Below are 22,985 nucleotides of genomic sequence, written 5' to 3' on the forward strand. Positions count from 1 at the left end.
TGTAAAAACACACGCATGAAAACCAAGGCATTTTCTGTTGATAAATGCAGTCATTCAATATTCATTTCCATTGTTAATATCTCCTTACAGTAGAGTTGAAAGAAGTAGCAGAAAAAAATAACCTTTCGGTAATCTTGTTACATCAGGATAACCGTTTGAATTGATGATCAAGCAGTCATCATCACTTTCATTTGAAGCACCAGATTCATCCAGTCCACTGTGTTTAATTACAACTGAAGGTTTTCTGTAATACAAGTAACATTGATTAGAGCAGTGGTTTTTCAAACCTCCTCAGTGACCCCCAGACATTTCACAATTTTGTTGTAGCCCTGAACTAGCTCACCTGATTCACCTCAACAAGGGCGTCTAATTACATGATAAGTTGAATTGGGTGTGCTAACTCAGGAATAGTTCAAATACATGGAATGGCTTGGGGTCCCAAAGGAAAAGTTTGAAAACATCTGCATTAGAGGATAAACAATGTGTTTTTCCTGTCCATAAACATGTACATCAACTATCACGTTTCAAAATATCAGAAGAAAGCCCACCTCCTGGAACCACATCCGTACTGCTTCAAGGCATCTGTTAATGTCTGTTGAGGCTGTATTCAACAAGAAAAATGTAATAACTAGATCGTCTAGATCTACATCAATATTAAATACTCTTTGGTCTAGAACAGCCAATACTGATATTTCTCATGTCAATACCTCAAGAGAGGTTCGGTCTGTTGAGTGTGGCTCCACACAGTCCTTGTTTGTTATACCTGTGAATTCAAATCAGCAGACAGTATTGTGAGTCACTACAAATATTGGCCAGACAACCCCACCATGCCTACTGAGTTAAAGTTTCACTTATTACAGTTCTCACCATCAGGACTTTCAGTCACCAGTGTGTCATCATCTTCTTCTGGAGCATGAGTCAAGAACTCATGCAGTTTGGTCACCAACACATTGAGCTTGCTCGTGCCAGGAGGAATGCTAAGAGGAATGACAGCCAAATTAATAGAAATCCAGCATACCTCATGTGAGTTTCTTTCTAGAAAGCTATACACCTTTGTTTAAATTCCTAACCAAAGTTAAAAGTATGTGGATATATGCCATAGCTACCGGTATGATGTGAACATATCTGTCCTTGTCCTTATCTGTCCCTATTCTTCAGGAACAGTTATTATCATGATTCAATAGGCTAGCTAGCTATTCTACCCTAATGCTAACCCATTCATAGACGTTAACTACCTTAAGCGCCTATTGATGAAGGTATTTTCTTCCCAGAATAATTTTGTTAAGAGCCCCAACGCTTGTTCTAAACGTTAACGCGTATTGCTTGCGGTACGGTTTTGGAAACATAAGGAACGTATATTTCATATCAGCGAGAAAGAATTAACAAAAAATTTAAAAAAGGTACAACTCATAGGATTCCTTAGCATTTTTGCATTGTAATTTCAGAAAATGTCCAAAATATATCTGGCGCTAGTGTTTCACAGTATTACTTAAATCGCCAGTGTTGTGATTGGCTGTGATATTCGCTTATTGATTTCTCCTGCCGGAACGGCATCTATTGTCAAACTGGGAAGCTGTTCTGCCTTTGTGACTGTGTTATCTAGTGGAAATCGCTCTGTCATTTCCTGGTTGCTGAAATTCTACACTGTTCACTCAATTTCAGTTTGTGTGTTAAAACAAGCACTGAATAGTGTAGTGAATCATTGTACCATCTAAATCGCTGTGAAATATATTTTCAATAACAAACCCCAATTTGTTACAACTGTTTGAAGCTGGTTACTTTCGGTTTTGGTCCACCAGCTTCAAACGCAATATATTTTGTTATTGATAAGATACACTTTACAGTGCATTCGGAAAGTATTCAGACCCCTTGACTTTTTCCACATTTTGTTATGTTACAGCCTTATTCTAAAATGGATGTTGTTTTTTATCCTCAATCTACACACAGTACCCCATAATGACAAAGCGAAAACAGGTTTTTATTAATTTTTGGAAATGTATTAATTCAAAACAGAAATATCTTATTTACATAAGTATTCCAACCCTTTGCTATGAGACTCGGAATTGAGCTCAGGTGCATCCTGTTTCCATTGATCATCCTTGAGATGTTTCTACAACTTGATTGGAGTCCACCTGTGGTAAATTCAATTGATTGGACATGATTTGGAAAGGCACACACCTGTCTATATAAAGGTCCCACAGTTGACACTGCATGACCAAGCCATGAGGTTGAAGGAATTGTCCATAGAGATCCGAGACAAGATTGTGTCGAGGCACAGATCTGGGGAAGGGTACCAAAACATTTCTGCAGCATTGGAGGTCCCCAAGAACACAGTGGCCTCCATCATTCTTAAATGGAAAAAGTTTGGAACCACCAAGACTCTTCCTAGAGCTGGCCGCCTGGCTAAACTGAGCAATCGGGGGAGAAGAACCTTGGTCAGGGAGGTGACCAAGACCCCAATGGTCACTCTGATAGAGCTCCAGAGTTCCTTTGTGGAGATGGGAGAACATTCAAGAAGGACAACCATCTCTGCAGTACTCCACCAAATCAGGCCTTTATGGAAGAGTGGCCAGACGGAAGCCACTCCTCTGTAAAAGGCACATGACAGCCCACATGGAGTTTGCCAAAAGGCACCTAAAGGACTCTCAGACCATGAGAAACAAGATTCTCTGGTTTGATGAAACCAAGATTGAACTCTTTGGCCTGAATGCCAAGCGTCACGTCTGGAGGAAACCTGGCACCATCCCTACAATGAAGCATGGTGGTGGCAGCATCATGCTGTGGGTATGTTTTTCAGCGGCAGGGACTGGGAGACTTGTCAGGATCGAGGGAAAGATGAAAGGAGCAAAGCACAGAGAGATCCTTGATAAAAACCTGCTCCAGAGCGCTCAGGACCTCAGACTGGGGGTGAAGGTTCACCTTCCAACAGGACAACGACCCTAAGCACACAGCCAAGACAACGCAGGAGTGGCTTCGGGACAAGTCTCTGAATGTCATTGAGTGGCCCAGCCAGAGCCCGGACTTGAACATCTCTGGAGAGACCTAAAAATAGCTGTGCAGCGACACTCCCCAACCAACCTGACAGAGCTTGAGAGGATCTGCAGAGAAGAATGGGAGAAACTCCCCAAATACAGGTGTGCCAAGCTTGTAGCGTCATACCCAAGAAGACTCAAGGCTGTAATCGCTGCCAAAGGCGCTTCAACAAAGTACTGAGTAAAGGCTCTGAATACTTAAATGTGATATCAGTTATTTATTTTCAATACATTTTCAAACAATTCTAAAAACCTATTTTTGCTTTGTCATTATGGGGTATTGTGTGTAGATTGATGAGGGGAAAAAACTATTTAATAAATTTTAGAATAAGGCTGTAATGTAACAAAATGTGGAAAAAGTAAAATGGTCTGAATACTTTCCGAATGCACTGTATATACAAAAGTATCTGGACACCCCTTCAAATTAGTGGATTTGGCCATTTCAGCCACACCCCGTTGCTGACAGGTGTATAAAATCGAGCACACAGCCATGCAATCTCCATAGACGAACATTGGCAGTAGATTGGCCAGCTTAGTGACTTTCAACGTGGCACCGTCATAGGATTCCTACCTTTACAACAAGTCAGATCGTAAAATGTCTGCCCTGCTAGAGCTGCCCCAATCAACTGTAAGTGCTGTTATTGTGAAGTGGAAATGTCTAGGAGCAACAACGGTTCAGCCGTGAAGTGGTAGGCCACACAAGCTCAGAGAACGGGACCACCGATTGCTGAAGTGCGCAGAGCGTAAAAATTGTCTGTCCTTGGTTGCAACACTCACTACGGAGTTCCGAACTACCTCTGGAAGCAACGTCAGCACAAGATCATGGCCGAGCAGCCACACACAAGCCTAAGATCACCAGGCGCGATTCCAAGTTTCGGCTGGAGTGGTGTAAAGCTCACAGCCATTGTACTCTGGAGCAGTGGAAACGCGTTCTCTGGAGTGATGAATCACGCTTCAACATCTGGCAGTCCAACGGACGAATCTGGGTTTGGCGGATGCCAGGAGAACGCTACCTGCCCCAATTGTAAAGTTTGGTGGAGGAGGAATAATGGTCTGGGGCTGTTTTTCATGGTTCGGGCTAGGTCCCTTTGTTCCAGTGAAGGGACATCTTAACGGTACAGCATACAATTACATTCTAGATGCTTCTGCGCTTCCAACTTTGTGGCAACAGTTTGGGGAAGGCCCTTTCCTGTTTCAGCATGACAATGCCCCCATGCACAAAGCGAGGTCCATACAGAAATGGTTTGTAGAGATCGGTGTGGAAGAACTTGACTGGCCTGCACAGAGCCCTGAACTCAACCCCATCGAACACCTTTGGGATGAATTGGAACGCCGACTGCAAGCCAGGCCTAATCGCCTAACCTCACTAACGCTCGTGGCTGAATGGAAGCAAGTCCACGCAACAATGTCTCAACATCTAGAGGAAAGCCATCCCAGAAGAGTGAAGGCTGTTATAGCAGAAAAGGAGGGGGGGGGGGAATCAACTCCATATTAATGCCTTGATTTTAGAATGAGATGTTTGACAAGCAGGTGTCCACATACTTTTGTCATGTAGTGTATTTCACAGCGATTTAAATGGTACAATGACTCCCTACATTATCCAGTGCTTGTTTTCTCTAACTGAAATTGACAGTGTAGAACTTTAGCAACCAGAAAATGTGAGATTTCCACTAAATAACACATCCACAAAGTCAAAACAGCTTTCCCAGTTTGACAACAGATGCCGCTCCGGCGGAAGAAATCAATAGGCGAATATCACAGCCAATCACAACTATGGTGGGTAAGTAATAATGTGAAACACTATCATTCCACTATTAGCACTAGTTATATTCTGGACATTTTTTGAAATAAAAATTCAAAAATATCCTGTGTAGCACCTTTAAATTACTACACACCTTTATAGGGTTAGTGTTTCCACACAGCCATATCTCCATGAAGCAGGATTTCCGTTAGGAAAATGTGGCGGTGGACAACGTGACCAGGAAGATTTTAATTTACCGGCCATTTGAGAAAATTACCAGACACTTATGCATTGGGTGTGTAACCCATTAGGGTGTCCACCCACGGTGCTCAGAATGACAGAAATCACATTTATACTGAACAAAAATATAAACATTTTACTGAGTTACAGTTCATATAAGGAAATCAGTCAATTTAAATAAATTAGGCCTTGATCTATGGATTTCACATGACTGGGCAGGGGTGCAACCATGGGTGGCCTGGGAGGACATAGGCCCACCCACTGGGGAGCCAAGACCAGCCAATCAGAATGAGTTTTTCCCCACAAAAGGGCTTTATTACAGAAGGAAATACTCCTCAGTTTCATCAGATGTCCGGGTGGCTGGTCTCAGACGATCCTGCAGGTGAAGAAGCCGGATGTGGAGGTCCTTTACTGGCGTGGTTACAAGTAGTCTGCGGTTGTGAGGCCGGTTGGAAGTACTCACAAATTCTCTAAAACAACGGAGGAGGCTTATGGTAGATAAATGGAACATTCAATTCTCTGGCAACAGCTCTGGTGGACATTCCTGCAGTCAGCATTCCAATTGCACGCTCCCTCAAAACATGAGACATCTGTGGCGTTGTGACACAAAACTGCACATTTTAGTGGCCTTTTATTGTCCCCAGCACAAGGTGCACCTGTGTAATGATCATGCTGTTTAATCAGCTTCTTGATTTGCCACACCTGTCAGGTGGATGGATTATCTTGGCTAAGGAGAAATGCTCACTAACAGGGATGTAAACAAATTTGTGCACAACATTTTAGAGAAATAAGCTTTTTGTTTGTTTGGAAAATGTATGGGATCTTTTATTTCAGCTCATGAAACCAACACTTTACATGTTGCGTTTATTTTTGTTCAGTATAGATTATGGTAACTCATCTTAACAAAACATGTAACTCCTGTAATGAAGCAGCCAATAAAACATCATTTTCAAACATTTGCCAAAATGCAATTCACAGGAAAAAACACCATTCTAAACAGCGCACCTAATGCGAGCTGTATATGACATAGATGAAAATCTCAGTTAGAAGCTTAGAAAGAGGGTGAATGTAAATATGCAATAACTAGGATGGTTGCTAATAAGACTAGGATTGTGCATTTGGCTTCTGGACAACGAAATAAAGTTTATACGAAAACCAATAAAACAGGAGAAAAATGGCATATGAGGAATTCTTTCATAGGCAGCGCGTGGCAAAAGGCCTAGCTTATTATTGAGTTGCGGCTGTCAGTGAAAAGTATCTAAAATGTGTGTGAAGATAATGTGTCTGGAGTATAATTTTAAATTTTGAGACAAGGGGTGTGTGGCGAAGACAGCCTATAGGCGCATCTCTCTCCAGAATGCATGCACTCAGCTCTCCAGAATCCAGTCAGCGGTCTCCCGCCAATTCTTCCGCATGTATTATTTTATGTGAATTGTTTGCCCTTTGATTGCTCATTTTAACTATTCCCCATTACATATGTCACCAGTAGTAAACTGGTGACATAAAAATATGTACCATTAGTCCCTGTCATTTGGTTGCATTAATTTCTGTTAAGGCATTGTATTACTAATTAGGCATAGTCATTTACTGCTCTCATTCTCGGAGTGGAAACATTGTTTGCAGAGTGCACAACCTGCTACACTTGTGAGAAACACGTTTTGGTTTATTTCATAACCTTCATTTACGAGTTGTCCATTTTTTCATTGTCTTTTGTTTGGAGTGCTCCATGTGAGCAATGAGCATGGGTCTGGTTTCTCGGTCTTGCTAATTTTGAGGGAGCGCGCGCCTGAGCACGCAAGAAGTAGCCTACCTGGCCTGCTGCGCGCAAATGTAGGAAAGTGCCCATTTGGAGATGTTTGATTTCTGATTGTCTGTCACTACGTCCACCACTAATAAGCTGAGCTTCTCAGTCATTTTTTCTTCACCTTTTTGTTTTTACATCCATGACAGTCTAATCGTTCCACACAGTAGGCCTATCTGACAAAACTTTCCAATAATCTCTCCCTCTCGATAATCACCAAGCCTGGTGTGAAAGAGCAAAATATCATCATCCGATGATTGTATATATATATATATATCCAGTGGAAACATCATAAAATACCTTTCCCTTGCACAAAAACAGCTGTCTGTCCCAAGCTCACTGGTGCAGGAAACTGAGGGCCTGGAATAGGCTAGTTGATACAATATTGCAAGTTCACTAGAGACAACTTCATGCCAGATCCAGTTTATTGATTTGATACAATGTTGCACTTTACTAGGATAGCTCAAGTAAAGAGCTAGAAAGGAAGGCAGACATGCCGAGTAGAGAGATGAATGTGATTGAAAGAACCAGAATTTTCATCAGTATATTTTCTACTGTTTTTATGTCGGCTTTCTGCATTTTGATTAGTTGACAATGGAAGTTATAGGCCAACGGCTGCATTGGCCATCTCTGAGTTCCATGCGGTCATTTAGGCTATTTAACCGCCAATGTATCAATGTGTCCATATGGCAGAGGCTGGTGCTTTAGCATTAGTTGCATTTTTGCTTTGATATTTGTATCATTTTAATTACACTAAACAAAAATATAAATGCAACATGCAACAATTTCAATGATTTTACAGTTCATAAGGAAATCAGTCAATTTAAATAAATAAATTAGGCACTAATATATGGATTTCACATGACTGGTAATAGATACCTTAAAATCAAAGGTAGGGGCGTGGATCAGAAAACCAGTCCGTATCTGGTGTGACCACCATTTGCCTCATGCAGCGCGACACATCTCCTTCGCATAGAGTTGATCAGGCTGTTGATTGTGGCCTGTGGAATATTGTCCCACAAAGTTGCTGGAACACGCTGTCGTACACGTCGATCAAGAGCATCCCAAACATGCTCAAATGGGTGACATGTCTGGTGAGTATGCAGGCCATGGAATAACTGGGACATTTTCAGCTTCCAGGAATTGTGTACAGATCCTTGCGACATGGGGCCATACATTATCATGCTGAAACATGAGGTGATGGCGATGGATGAATGGCACGACAATGGGCCTCAGGATCTCGTCACGGTATCTCTGTGCATTCAAATTGCCATCTATAAAATGTAATTGTGTTCGTTGTCCGTAGCTTATGCCTGCCCATACCATAACCCCACCATGGGTCACTCTGTTCTTAACGTTGACATCAGCAAACCGCTCGCCCACACGACGCCATACTTACACTGTCTGCCATCTGCCCGGTACAGTTGAAACAGGGATTCATCCGTGAAGAGCACACTTCTCCAGCGTGCCAGTTGCCATCGAAGGTGAGCATTTGCCCACTGAAGACTTTCAGTCTTCTGTAAACAAGCGCTGTAACATGGATATTAGTCTGATTAATCAAGCTGTAATACACAATTAATTGGTATATACAGCCTGAAACTAATGCCTGCAAAATCATGTAAAATGTTCCTTACAAGCCAGAATGTTGAATAAAATTACATTTAAACTCACTCTCCGGTTGTCTGTGCAGTTTGTCCTTCAGCTGCTGAGACAAAATATCCACAGGAAAGTATTGTTTACCAACTCTTGAATCAGGGGAGGATGGTGTGAATCTCTTTTATTTATTTTATTCAGATTTCAATCTTCAAAAAAAGTGTGCATTGTTCTCCATCCTCCAGATTCAGAATATCCCATTTTCATTGTCACGGTATGCTTTGTTCAATAGCTATTGACGAGAAAACCAAATATCCAATGTAAAAATAACTTTACCTCGCTGCCAACCGTAACAAGTCAGGTAAACAATACTTAAAAGAAAAACCGCACAGACAATCGGTTAAGTTTAAATGTCATTTTATTAATCATTCTGGCTTGTAAGGAACAGGTACAATTTTGCAAGCTTCAGGCCGTATATACCAATTAATTGTGTATTACAGCCTGATTACCCAGACTAATATCCATGTTACAGCACTTGTTTACAGAAGGTACACAGAGGCGACCACCTGTGCCAATTAGCTATCAGCGCAAACACCTGTGTAAGTGTAACTGGTGAGGAAGTGATGTTTGCCAACTGGAGGCACGTACAAATCTGCTTCAGTAAGTGTATATTTTTTATTTGAAAGATTCTTTCTGGCTGATATGAAAGATGATTGACATTTCTAAACGTTAAAACAGTGTTGGAATTGTATACTGAACAAAAATATAAACGCAACATGTAAAGTGTTGGTCCCATGTTTCATGAGCTGAAATAAAAGATCCCAGAAATGTTGTTTACATTCCTGTTAGTGAGCATTTCTCCTTTGCCAAGATAATCCATCCACCTGACAGGTGTGGCATATCAAGAAGCTGATTAAACAGCATGATCAATACACAGGTGTACCTTGTGCCGGGGACAATAAAAGGCCACTAAAATGTGCAGTTTTGTAACAACGCCACTGTTGTCTCAAATTGAAGGAGCGTACACTTGGCATGCTGACTGCAGGAATGTCCAACAGAGCTGTTGCCAGAGAATTGAATGTTCATATCTCTACCATATGCCGTCCAACCGGCCTCACAACCTGGCCGGCGCATTTCTGTCTGTAGTAAAGCCCTTTTGTGGCGATAAACTAATTATGATTCCTATGCCCTCCCAGGCCCACCCATGGCTGCACCCCTGCCCAGTCATGTGAAATCCTTAGATTAGGGCCTAATGAAATCTTTGCAATTGTTGCGTTTAAACCCTAAGGTTTTTAGAGAACTACCCTAACGAATACCAGGGCTTAGTTTCCCAAAAGTATCTTAAGGCTAAGTTCACCATATATGGTCCTAACGTTGAAGTTAGCCTTCAGATGCCGTTGGGAAACCGGGCCCAGATCATAGACAAAACAATTAGCTAGCTATCTAGGTCGTTTGCTAACGTTAATGTACGTGTGTGAACTCATTTATAGCTAGCTAGCTAGCAGTAAAGTTAACGTTACCTAGTTAGATAAATATCAAACAATAACGTTGGTCAAACAAATAGCTAGGTCTCTCTTGATGTCTGTACTAATTATGTAAATGTCACAAGTTCAAGTAGGACTAGTAGCTTGAATGTGAGGACTGACTACGTTAGAACTAACTAGGCAGCAAATCAGCTAGCTAGCTAGGTCAGGTTAGCTATCTACGGTTTGCCAGATTAGCTACAGTAGCTTGCTCGGGCAGCTGGAGAGTTAATATATTTATTACCTGGACATCTTGCGCTGGTCAAAGGCACCTTATGTAAACGGCCGGCACTATATGGGCTTACTCCCCCAAAATTCCCCAATTGCCCTCATTATTGCAAGTAATTTTTGTTTAGGTTGCTAACACAATGCAATTGTCAGACTAGCTACCCCAAAAATGGCGTTGTTTCTCGGATACCTTCATTATTGCGACTGCGCACATTTGAAAATGGGCGCGTTCCAGTCTGTACTGTGTGGTCGGAGCTGCAGTCATTTTGATTTCAAATGTTAAATTGGCCGCTTTCCTGGACATTTTTTATAGTAGGCTACTCGCGTTGCGCAGATGATCTCAGTCACAACGCCTGGGAGCCACATTAGTATTGTAAAGAACCTTGGGTGATCCTTACCATATTCCCTAAGTGGGTTTACCTCTATTGGAGCAGCGGTTAGCAAGTCTGCCTATGGTCTGGGAGACCCAAGTTTGATAGCCGAAAGAGGCGGTACATAGTCTTTGTTCACTACACTGGTACAAGAAGTAGGATGGTGCCATCAGAAACGCGTTTCTGGCTTTTAATTCACTCTCCTGAATGAAGAGGGTAGGTAGTGGAACAAGTAACAACCCTTGCCTAGGGTTACAATCTCCCCCAAGTGGGTTAACCCTATGGGAGCAATGGTTAGCACTGGGGAAACTACTCTGAAAATACAGTCTACCAAGCAACCAATTACTAAACTACCCTTAAAGGGAATTTCAGTTTATTCAGGTGGGATGGAACTATTGGCCACATCACAACATTATCTGATTATAATAGACCAATGACTGTTCATCTTGGTAAGGGCTTGTGTATGTAAATATCTTCAAATTTGTTTCCTAACACCCACACAGTTTCCCAAAACCATCCTAAAACAGAACTGACCAATTGTGCTATTTTGTGTATTTTTGGGGGCTGATCTTAACTTTTTTGTACATAATGTTTACATCATCTTAGCTTCACACACACACACCCTCCCTGTTATTAGGGTGTCCTGTATTCATGACGGCCCTAGTGGCCCGATACTTCCCCGACAGGTTACCTTTACCTCTATCTGGTTGTTTTCTAGATTTCTCCTGGTTCTACATATGTATATAGTATTGTATATGTTTTCCTTTTCTTTTGCCGTTTTTCACCTTTATTGCTCTATTTGAGAGTCTGGGTTAATTATACTAACACCACATTCCCTGTGTACATGTGTTTTTGTTCTAGTATAAATACATCTATAACATGTTCTGTTTTATCCTGTATCTGATACTATGACACTTTTTGGCCCTTTTGGGTACTTTAGATTACCACAGGTGTCTGCAATTACCTCTGGCTCGCTGTGTGGCCTTATCTGTCCCGCTATTGTTTGTGGAGATACAGTACCAGTCAAAAGTTTGGACACACCTACTCATTCCAGGATTTTTCTTTATTTTTACTATTTTCTACATTGTAGAATAATAGTGAAGACGTCACATCTATGAAATAACACATATGGACTCATGTAGTAACCAAAAGTGTTAAACAAATCAAAATATATTTTATATTTGAGATTCTTCAACGTAGCCACCCTTTGCCTTGATGACAGCTTTGCACACTCTTGGCATTCTCTCAACCAGCTTCATGAGGTAGTCACCTTGAATGCATTTCAATTAACAGGTGTGCCTTGTTAAAAGTACATTTTTTGAATTTCCTTCCTTCTTAATGCGTTTGAGCCAATCAGTTGTGTTGTGACAAGGTAGGGGTGGTATACAGAAGATAGCCCTATTTGGTAAAAGACCAAGTCCATATTATGGCAAGAACAGCTCAAATAAGCAAAGAGAAACGACAGTCCATCATTACTTTAAGACATGAAGGTCAGTCAATACGGAAAATGTCAAGTGCAGTCGCAAAAACCATCAAGTGCTATGATGAAACTGGCTCTCATGAGGACCGCCACAGGAAAGGAAGACCCAAAGTTACCTCTACTTCAGAGGATAAGTTCCATTAGAGTTACCAGCCTCAGAAATTGCAGCCCAAATAAATGCTTCACACAGTTCAAGTAACAGACACATCTCAACATCAACTGTTCAGAGGAGACTGCGTGAATCAGGACTTCATGGACAAATTGCTGCAAAGAAACCACTACTAAAGGACCAATAAGAAGAAGAGACTTGCTTGGGCCAAGAAACACGAGCAATGGACAATAGACCGGTGGAAATCTGTCCTTGGTCTGATGAGTCCAAATTTGAGATTTTTGGTTCCAACCGCTGTGTCTTTGTGAGATGCAGAGTAGGTGAACAGATGATCTCCGCATGTGTGGTTCCCACCGTGAAGCATGGAGGAGGAGGTGTGATGGTGTGGGGGTGCTTTGCTGGTGACACTGTCAGTAATTTATTTAGAATTCAAGGCACACTTAACCAGCATGGCTACCACAGCATTCTGCAGCGATATGCCATCCCATCTGGTTTGGGCTTAGTGGGACTATCATTTGTTTTTCAACAGGACAATGACCCAAAACACACCTCCAGGCTGTGTAAGGGTTATTTGACCAATAAGGAGAGTGATGGAGTGCTGCATCAGATGACCTGGCCTCTACAATCACCCGACCTCAACCCAATTGAGATGGTTTGGGATGAGTTGGACCGCAGAGTGAAAGAAAAGCAGCCAACAAGTATGAAAAAAAAATGGTATGCACTCACTAACAGTGGTCTCTTAATTTTTTCCACAGATGTATGTGGGAACTCCTTCAAGACTGTTGGAAATGCATTCCAGGTGAAGCTGGTTGAGAGAATGCCAAGAGTGTGCAAAGCTGTCATCAAGGCAAAGGGTGGCTATTTGAAGAATCTAAAATCTAAAATATATTTTGATTTGTTTAACACTTTTTTGGTTACTACATGATTCCATATGTGTTATTTCATAGTTTTGATGTCTTTACTATTACTCTACAATGTAGAAAATCATTAAAATGAAGAAAAACCCTTGAATGGGTAGGTGTGTCCAAACTTTTGACTGGTACTGTATGCTCTGATGAAGGTCGACTGACCGAAAGCTCAGCTATAATTAAAAGAAATGTGCATCTGACTGGAAGTGTGCAGAGACTTTTTCCTGCTTCTACATAATGTTTCTGGCGTCGTTTCCTATGACCGAAAAGAGCTTCTGGACATCAGAACAGCTATCACTAACCTCCATTTGTACGAAGAGTTCTAATTCAATGAGTCAGAGAAATATTGATTATCGTGGACCAGGCCCAAATCCCCGACACTCGGAGAAGGAGAAGACGGGCCTATAGAGGCCGGCGTGCGGGATACCTGAAAATACTATGTTGGAGAGTGGATAAATCGCCTCTACCCTTCAATCTATTGGCAAACATGCAATCACTGGAGAATAAACTGGATGAGCTCGGTTCGAGACTATCCTATCGATGTGATGTGAAGAACTGCGCCACTCCTGCATCGCAGTGCTAACTGTGCCACTAGAGATCCTGGTTCGAATCCAGGCTCTGTCGCAGCCGGCCGCGACCGGGAGACTCATGGGCGGCGCACAATTGGCCCAGCGTCGTCCAGGCTAGGGGAGGGAATGGCCGGCAGGGATGTAGCTCAGTTGATAGAGAATGGCGTTTGCAACGCCAGGGTTGTGGGTTCGATTCCCACGGGGGGCCAGTATAAAAATTTAAATAAAAAATAATAATAAAAAATAAAAAATGTATTCACTAACTGTAAGTCGCTCTGGAAAAGAGCGTCTGCTAAATGACTAAAATGTAAAATGTAAATGTAATATCCTATGTTTCTCCGAGTCGTGGCTAAACAAGGACATGGTAAATATAAATCTAGCTGGTTTTCATACACATCAGCAGGACAGAACGGCTGCATCGGGGAAGCTCAGAGGAGGGTGTGTGTGTCTCTTTGTTAACAACAACTGGTGTGCGATCTCTAATATTAAGAAAGTCTTAAGGTTTTGCTCGCCTGAGTTAGAATATCTCATAATAAGTTGTAACCACACTATTTACCAAGAGAGTTTTCCTATATTTTTTGTAGCTGTCTATTTACCACAACAAACCGATGCTGGCACTAAGACCTCACTCAACGAGCTGTATAGGGCCATTAGCAAACAAGAAAATGATCACCTAGATGCGGCACTCCTAGTGGCTGGTGACTTTAATACAGGAAAACTGAAATCCGTTTAACCTAATTTCTACGAGCATGTCACCTGTGCAACTAGAGATGAAAAAACTCTAGATCACTTTTACTCCACACACAGAGACGCATAAAAAGCTATCCCTCGCCCTCCATTTGGCAAATCTGACCATAACTCTATCCTCCTAATTCCTGCTTACAAGCAAAAACTCTATCAGGAAGTACCAGTGACGCGCTCAAGAAGTGGATGCCAAGCTACAGGACCGTTTCGCTAGCACAGTCTGGAATATGTTCCGGGATTCATCCGATGGCATTGAGGAGTTTACCACATCAGTCATCGGCTTCTTTAATAAGTGCATCGATGACGTTGTCTTTACAGTGACCATATGTACGTATCCCAACCAGAAGCCATGGATTAGAGGCAACATTCACACTGAGCTAAAGGCTAGACCTGGTCAATACAGGACCAAGATCAAATCCTACTACACCGGCTCTGACGCTCGTCGGATGTGGCAGGGCTTGCAAACTATCACGGATTACAAAGGGAAACCCAGCCGCGAGCTGCCCAGTGACGCGAGCCTACCAGACGAGCTAAATACAGTCTGTTACATCTGGTGTAATTATCCTGTCTTATCTGGTGTCCTGTGTGAATTTAAGTATGCTCCCTCTAATTTTCTCTCTCTCCCTCTCCTCCCGGAGGACCTGAGCCCTAGGATCATGCCTCAGGACTACCTGGCCTGATGACTCCTGGCTCTCCCCAGTCCACCTGGTCGTGCTGCTGCTCCAGTTTCAACTGTTCTGCCTGCGGCTAGGGAACCCTGACCTGTTCACCGGACGTGCTACCTTGTCCCGCACGTGCTGTTTTCGACTCTCTCTCTCTCTCTCTATCGCACCTGCTGTCTCAACCTCTGAATGCTCGGCAATGAAAAGCCAACTGACATTTACTCCTTAGGTACTGACCGGTTGCACCCTCTACAACTACTGATTATTAATTGACCCTGCTGGTCATCTATGCTGAACATTCTGGCCTTAAATGGACATGTACTCTTATAATCTCCACCCAACACAGCCAGAAGAGGACTGGCCACCCATCAGAGCCTGGTTCCTCTCTAGGTTTCTTCCTAGGTTCCTGCCTTTCTAGGGAGTTTTTCCTAGCCAGCGTGCTTCTACGTCTGCATTGATTGCTGTTTGGAGTTTTAGGCTGGGTTTCTGTATAGCACTTTGTGACATCTGCTGATGTAAAAAGGGCTTCGTAAATACATTTGATTGATTTGATTGAATACCTTCTATGCGCGCTTCGAGGTTAGCAACACTGAACTATGCATGAGTGCACCAGCTGTTCCGGACGACTGTGTGATCACGCTCTCCGTAGCCGATGTGAGTAAGATCTTTAAACAGGTAACATTCACAAGGCGCAGGGCCAGACGGATTACCAAGAAGTGTACTCAGAGCATGCGCTGACCAGCTGGCAAGTGTCTTCACTGACATTTTCAACCTCTCCCTGACCCAGTCTGTAATACCTACATGTTTCAAGCAGGCCACCATAGTCCCTGTGCCCAAGAACGACAAGGTAACCTGTCTAAATGACTATCGCCCCCTTTCACTCACATCTGTAGCCATGAAATGCTTTGAAAGGCTGGTCATGACTCGATGACACAATCTCTATTGCACTCCACATTGCCCTTTCCCACTTAGACAAAAGGAACACCTATTTGAGAATGCTGTTCATTGACTACAGCTCAGTGTTCAACACCATTGCGCCCTCCAAGCTCATCACTACGCTAAGGACCCTGGAATTAAACATCTCCAACTGGATCCTGGACTTCCTGACAGGGCGTCCCCAGGTGGTGAGGTTAGGCAACAACACATCCGCCACGCTGACAATGGATTATTGGTTTACTAGTGGCACACATCACAAAGTGTTTACCATCCATTTTTATTGTATTGAATTGTAATCCCTCAAAGTTCACAAAAATTATACAAAACAATTATTTTATCCATCTTGGAGGTGGCATAATATGGGAATGTTATGCTTTGCAATGTTAATGACAATGGATTACTAGTGGCACACATGTCACAAAACATCTTTAAGATGACATAATAGGGGCACCCTCAAAGTTCACTGTAATATAGAATAAGCAATTATTTTACCCCATATTTCAAGCCGGCATAACATGGGCATCGTATGGTATGGATTCATTATCTACTAGTGCCACACTACCAGCCATTTCTACTGAGATTTGTAAAAAATTAATTACATAGGGATCATCAACGTTCACTGCAATAGAACTACTTAAAAAATGATTAAGATAAAGAATGTGGGGATAAACCAAGAACATTTTATTATTTAACACTTTTTTTTACATTTATAACCTATTGAATTAAAAAAATGTATAATCAAGTTTCATGTTTTAATGTCCCATGCACAAGTACAGTGAAATGCTTTTCTTGCAAGCTGAAAACCCAACAATGCAGTAAGCAATATCAATGTATCACTAAAAATAACATAAGGTAGAACAAAGACACACAATAAATAAAAATAAGAAATAAGAACACAAGAAAGTAAGAAGCTATATACAGGATCAGTTATAATAATATATTTACAATGTGCAGGGATACTGGAATGATAGAGGTAGATACAGTGCCTTCAGAAAGTATTCACACCCCTTGACTTTTTCCAAATTGTGTTATGTTACAGCCTGAATTAAAATAGATTAAATTGATATTTTTTTGTCACTGGCCTACATGCAATATCCCATAATATAAAAGTGGAATTATGTTTTAATTATGATAATCTTTTATTATAAAAAAATGAAAACTCCTTTCTTATGGTAAGTTCAGGACAAAAAATTAGCTTAACAAGTCACATAAGTTGCATGGACTCACACTGTGTGCAATAATAGTGTTTAACATGATTTTTGAGTGACTACCTCATCTCTGTACCCCACACATACAATTACCAGTAAGGTCCCTTAGGCGAGCAGTGAATTTCAAACACAGATTCAACCACAAAGACCAGGGAGGTTTTCCAATGCCTTGCAAAGAAGGGAACCTATTGGTAGATGGGTAAAAATTAAAAAGCAGACATTGAATATCCCTTTGAGCATGGTGAAGTTATTAATTACACTTTGGATGGTGTACCAATACACCCAGTCACTACAAAGATACAGGCATCCTTCCTAACTCAGTTGCCGGAGAGGAAGGAAACCACTCAGGGATTTCACAGTTATAGAGTTGAATGGCTGTGATAGGAGAAAACTGAGGATGGCTCAACAACATTGTAGTTACTCCACAATACTAACCTAATTGACAGAGTGAAAAGATGGAAGCCTGTACAGAATACAAATATTCCAAAACATGCATCATGTTCGCAACAAGGCACTAAAATAATACTGCAAATAAATGTGGCAAAGCAATTAACTTTTTGTCCTGATACAAAGTGTTATGTTTGGGGTAAATCCAATACAACACATTACTGAGTACCACTCTCCATATTTTCAAGCATACTAAATGACGTAAATGTAAATGTAATAGTGGTGGCTGCATCATGTTATGGGTATGCTTGTAATCGCTAAGGGAGTTTTACAGGATATCGGAATGGAGCTAATCACAGGCAGAATCCTAGAGGAAAACCTGGTTCAATCTGCTTTCCACTGAAAAATGATATGGGTGGAAAAAGTCGGAGCAATGATGTGCCAAATCTTGATTTAGTGCATTATTATAGAGTAAGCAGTCTCAATTTTTGCAGCCATAGGTGATAATATCTCTCTAGGAGCTGATTCGTCATGAGTATTGTGGAATAATTATAATGTTAATGTACAATTTGAATGGAGAAAGCTGACCCGAGAGCAACGCTGCCTTTCTTCAATCCTATCAGTATCGACACATCATGCCTCAACGACGCACTTAGCGAATGTTCTCTCTGCACAACCTGGTCTTAGAGCATTTCCTATCATTCTGTACGTAAATCAGAGACACATAATTTAGTATGATATGTTACGTTGGTATAGTATGTATTAATTTGTGGTTGTCCATCACCCATTTTCTATAATATGTTACGAATTACAATTCGTACTAGATGTTATGAATTAGCTAAATGTACAACTACCTCCAGTAGTTGATTTACACGTGTTAGAGAGATTACAGAAAGACAGGGAGGGGTTTGAGCCATCCAAATTACTTAAAAGACGACTGGATACTGTATATCAGGATTATATGCACATATATACACACGGATCAAAAGACCCAAGGACAGGTCGGACTGGGACAGCCTTTGTTGTACAGGAAAGTGGGGTTGCAGTCAGGAAACGTCCCAGGTAGCACAAAACGTCTGGCCCACACCTGGTCTGATTCCGGCATGCCAGATATAAAACTGCTGGCCCGGGTCTGGCAGTCGGATCCAGCCAGAGTCCAAAATGAATGACGGTACAGACTAGGCCCGAGTCATTCGGGTCGGATCTGACAGCCTGAACTGAGCCAAAGCTGCCATTTTAGGGCCAGAATCGGCCCAGCAATGGCCCAAATTTCCCCCCACCACTAAAAAAATATTCATATTAAATGTAGGTAGGAATATTATATTAAATGTAGGTAGTAATATTGCAGCTATCAACCGAACTATGAACAACATAAACATAAAAAAAGACATTACATTTTCTCATTTTAAAACTTTTGCTTAAATAGATGAAATTGACTGTGTGGGTGTCATCCCTCAACAGGCATTATGCATGTACAGTAGCATAGATGTATCCAAATAAATTTCACTAGAAAACAGCTTAAACAAACGCAAATGAAGCTACTTTGATGTTATTCTATCTGCAGAGTTGACGCGACTGTGTTAGCCATAGTTGGCTAGCTAGCGAGCAAGAGATAAGAACATTGCCAGCCTGCATAGCAATCAAACAAACAGAATGAACAAGTCAGCTTCTCTAGCAACCTAACCGACAGAACTAACAACCAGGTTTAGTGGAAGGATGAAATAGTATGAATTTACTTATTAAAATTTCAATCTCAATGAAAACATGTCATTTTTACCAGTAAATGTGTGCTTGTTTTCTTTGGCAAACGTGGTATAAGCGGGATAAATGCCTCCACTCTGTACATTATCTGGAACTAATAAACTCGGGCAGTACCAAGTCGTCCATAATTTTTTTAGGCTAGACCCTAAACGTATTGACTTATCTAGCTACCTCTGCTCTATCACTTAGCTTAGATAGATAGCTAACATTAAAGTTTGCCAACGTTAACAGAGTAACTTTGACAACAACCATGACCAGTCCAGAAATGAAGCTAGCTACAATGTCAAACTCCTGGATTGCGTCCTACCTGACCGGTCGCTCCTACCAAGTGGCGTGGCGAGAAGCTGTCTCCGCACCACGTGCTCTCACCACTGGTATCCCCCAGGGCTCAGTTCTAGGCCCTCTCCTTTTCTCCCTATACACCAAGTCACTTGGCTCTGACATATCCTCACATGGCCTCTCCTATCATTGCTACGCTGACGATACACAACGAATCTTCTCCTTTCCCCCTTCTGATAACCAGGTGGCGAATCGCATCTCTGCATGTCTGGCAGACATATCAGTATGGATGACGGATCACCACCTCAAGCTGAACCCTGGCAAGACGGAGCTGCTCTTCCTCCCGGGGAAGGACTGCCCGTTCCATGATCTCGCCATCACGGTTGACAACTCCGTTGTGTCCTCCTCCCAGAGTGCGAAGAGCCTTGGCGTGACCCTGGACAACACCCTGTCGTTCTCCGCTAACATCAAGGCGGTGACCCGATCCTGCAGGTTCATGCTCTACAACATTCGGAGAGTACGACCCTGCCTTACACAGGAAGCGGCACAGGTCCTAATCCAGGCACTTGTCATCTCCCGTCTGGATTACTGCAACTCGCTGTTGGCTGGGCTCCCTGCCTGTGCCATTAAACCCCTACAACTCATCCAGAATGCCGCAGCCCGTGTGGTGTTCAACCTTCCCAAGTTCTCTCACGTCACCCCCCTCCTCCGCACACTCCACTGGCTTCCAGTTGAAGCTCGCATCCGTTACAAGACCATGGTGCTTGCCTATGGAGCAGTGAGGGGAACGGCACCTCCGTACCTTCGGGCTCTGATCAGTCCCTACACCCAAACGAGGGCATTGCGTTCATCCACCTCTGGCCTGCTGGCTCCCCTTCCTCTGCGGAAGCATAGTTCCCGCTCAGCCCAGTCAAAACTGTTCGCTGCTCTGGTACCCCAATGGTGGAACAAGCTCCCTCACGACGCCAGGACAGCGGAGTCACTCACCACCTTCCGGAGACATTTGAAACCCCACCTCTTTAAGGAATACCTGGGATAGGATAAAGTAATCCTTCTACCCCCCCCCCCCCCCCCCAAAAAAAAATAAATAAAAATAATAATAATAAATATAATAATAATAAATAATAAATAAAAAAATTCAAAAAAAAAGAGAATTTTTTTTTTTTGAAAGTGGTTATCCCACTGGCTATAGGGTGAATGCACCAATTTGTAAGTCGCTCTGGATAAGAGCGTCTGCTAAATGACGTAAATGTAAATGTAAATGTAACAAAATACTCCTCTATAAATACAATAGCTACAATTACCTATGTTGAACTTTTTGGTATCTTCTCCAGCTGGCCTCGACTGTTAACCAACTGACTGACTCTCACAACGACCGTTGGAAAGTCAGGCGCCGAGGCCGGCTCGAGCTGCAAGGCAGACGGCTCGAGCAGCAGAGTAATGCTAGCTCCCTATTAAGGATAATTCAGCAAGCATTGATGTTGGCAATTGACGATATACAGTGCTATGAAAAAGGATTACAGGACAACTACAGGAAGCATTTGGTTGGAGTCATTGCAGCTAAAGGTGGCACAACCAGTTATTGAGTGTAAGGGGGCAATTACTTTTTCACACAGGGGAATTGGGTGTTGCATAACTTTGTTTATGAAATAAATGAAATAAATATGTAATTGTTGTGTTATTTGTCCACTTATGTTCCCTTTATCTAATATTAGGTTTTGGTTGAAGATCTGATAACATTCAGTATCACAAATATGCAAAAGTAGAGAAAATTAGAAAGGGGGCAAATACTTATTCATAGCACTGCTATGTTGAAAATTACAATCACAGATTTGTAAAACAGACAGGAAATAGTAGCCTGTTGTTGACTTGGTGATGTAGGTCTCAGTCTTGAATTAAACTTAGTCTATGTTCAGGTCCAGCAAAAATGTGGCATGCAGCGTTGGGTTATGACAAAGAAACACTATGACAAAAATTACGCAGTTAGTGATACAATTCATAATTTACCCGGATTTAGATACGCTGTTTCATTTCTTCTCAGAATGCGCAGGCAGCACGTTCGTGGCCCCGGGAATCAGTCCTACATCATGTTAAGAGCGGCCCGATTTTTTTATTTTCCATTGACTGTCATGGTCGTTATTTATTTTGCTATTTGAATAGGCTATAGACTAAATTTGTAACAGTTTGATAGGTTATTGCAATAATTCAACATGCATCACTCCTTCAGCCTAGGTAGCAGATTATCAAATGGAAGAGAAAGGCCTATGCGTTCCACCAGGCTGCGCTCTGCGGTCCCCGGGCATGCTCCACGATTGATATCATTAGGCCTACGTTTTTAGAAAATCAAATTATTCTACCTCCTAGGCTACAACAACACAGTGTAATAAGGAATGTATTATTGTTAGTACACAATTATTGTCTAGGCTGTAAACAGCAGTGATTTAAGCTAATTTGAATAACCACTCAAACAGCCTTTTGTGTTTCACGTCGAAATAAAGCCCTGATAATACAACCATTTGATCAGTTATGGGTTTATTCTCAACAGTTTACAAGGTCCAGAAATTACATTAGGCCACTCATATGGTGTATTTTGTCAGGATGTATCGGCGTTTACAGATAAACCTAGAAAAATAGGCCTATGACACTGAGATGTGCTGTCTGTCGTGGATCATGTATCCCAAGTCATCTTATATGCCTAAAAATCCCCAAGCCAGTGGTACGTGTTCCCAGTCCGGCACGGCCCGTGCCCGTTCCACCGGTGCCTGGTCCAGCACCGGTCAGCTGCTCCACTCCGGAGCCAGAGCAGTCCGCTCCACCAGTGCCTAGTCCAGCTCCGGTCAGCGGCTCCACTCCAGAGCCAGAGCAGTCCGCTCCAACGGTGCCTAGTCCAGCTCCGGTCAGCGGATCCACTCCGGAGCCAGAGCAGTCCGCTGCACCGGTGCTTAGTCCAGCTCTGGTCAGCGGATCCACTCCGGAGCCAGAGCAGTCCGCTCCACCGGTGCCTAGTCCAGCTCTGGTCAGCGGATCCACTCCGGAGCCAGAGCAGTCCGCTCCACCGGGGTCCAGTTCAGCTCCGCTCAGCGGCTCCAGTCCAGACCCAGAAGTCAGCCCCTCTCCAGGGTCGGGGTCTCCCACACCAGGGTCCAGACAGGGCTTGGTGCATCGTGGGAGGAAGGAGAGGGGAAGCATCGCGCCGAGGTCCAGACCAGACCAGGGGCGCAATGGGGAGGCAGAGAGGGAGAGGTCGTCACGCCCGGAGCCGGATCCGCCTCCGAGGATGCCCACCCGGACCCTCCCCTTATGAGTCAGGTTGGTGCGGCCGGAGTACGCACCTTTGGGTGGGGGGGGGGGGGGGGGTACTGTCACGCCCTGACCTGGAGAGACCTTTAGGATCTAGAATTGTATTTCTAGGT

At 42.7% G+C, this 22,985-nt stretch overlaps 1 protein-coding gene across 1 annotated transcript in view; it reads right to left on the minus strand.

The window, feature by feature from the left end:
* The window catches only part of LOC311142070 (transcriptional regulator ATRX-like), a 50,927-nt gene extending 40,585 nt beyond the window's left edge, over positions 1–10,342 (minus strand). The window contains exons 1-5 of the mRNA XM_084177630.1: positions 10,175–10,342; positions 868–977; positions 708–763; positions 549–601; positions 123–244 (exon numbers count right to left, since the gene is read on the minus strand). Of these exons, the coding sequence (XP_084033756.1) occupies positions 123–244; positions 549–601; positions 708–763; positions 868–977; positions 10,175–10,182 (349 nt within the window). The 5' untranslated portion in view covers positions 10,183–10,342. The remainder of the gene's footprint in view (positions 1–122; positions 245–548; positions 602–707; positions 764–867; positions 978–10,174) is intronic.
* Positions 10,343–22,985: the final 12,643 nt, after the last annotated feature.

The sequence above is a fragment of the Coregonus lavaretus genome (assembly GCF_964263955.1).
Source record: "Coregonus lavaretus genome assembly, chromosome: 15".
In the NCBI taxonomy this organism is placed as follows: Eukaryota; Metazoa; Chordata; class Actinopteri; order Salmoniformes; family Salmonidae; genus Coregonus; species Coregonus lavaretus.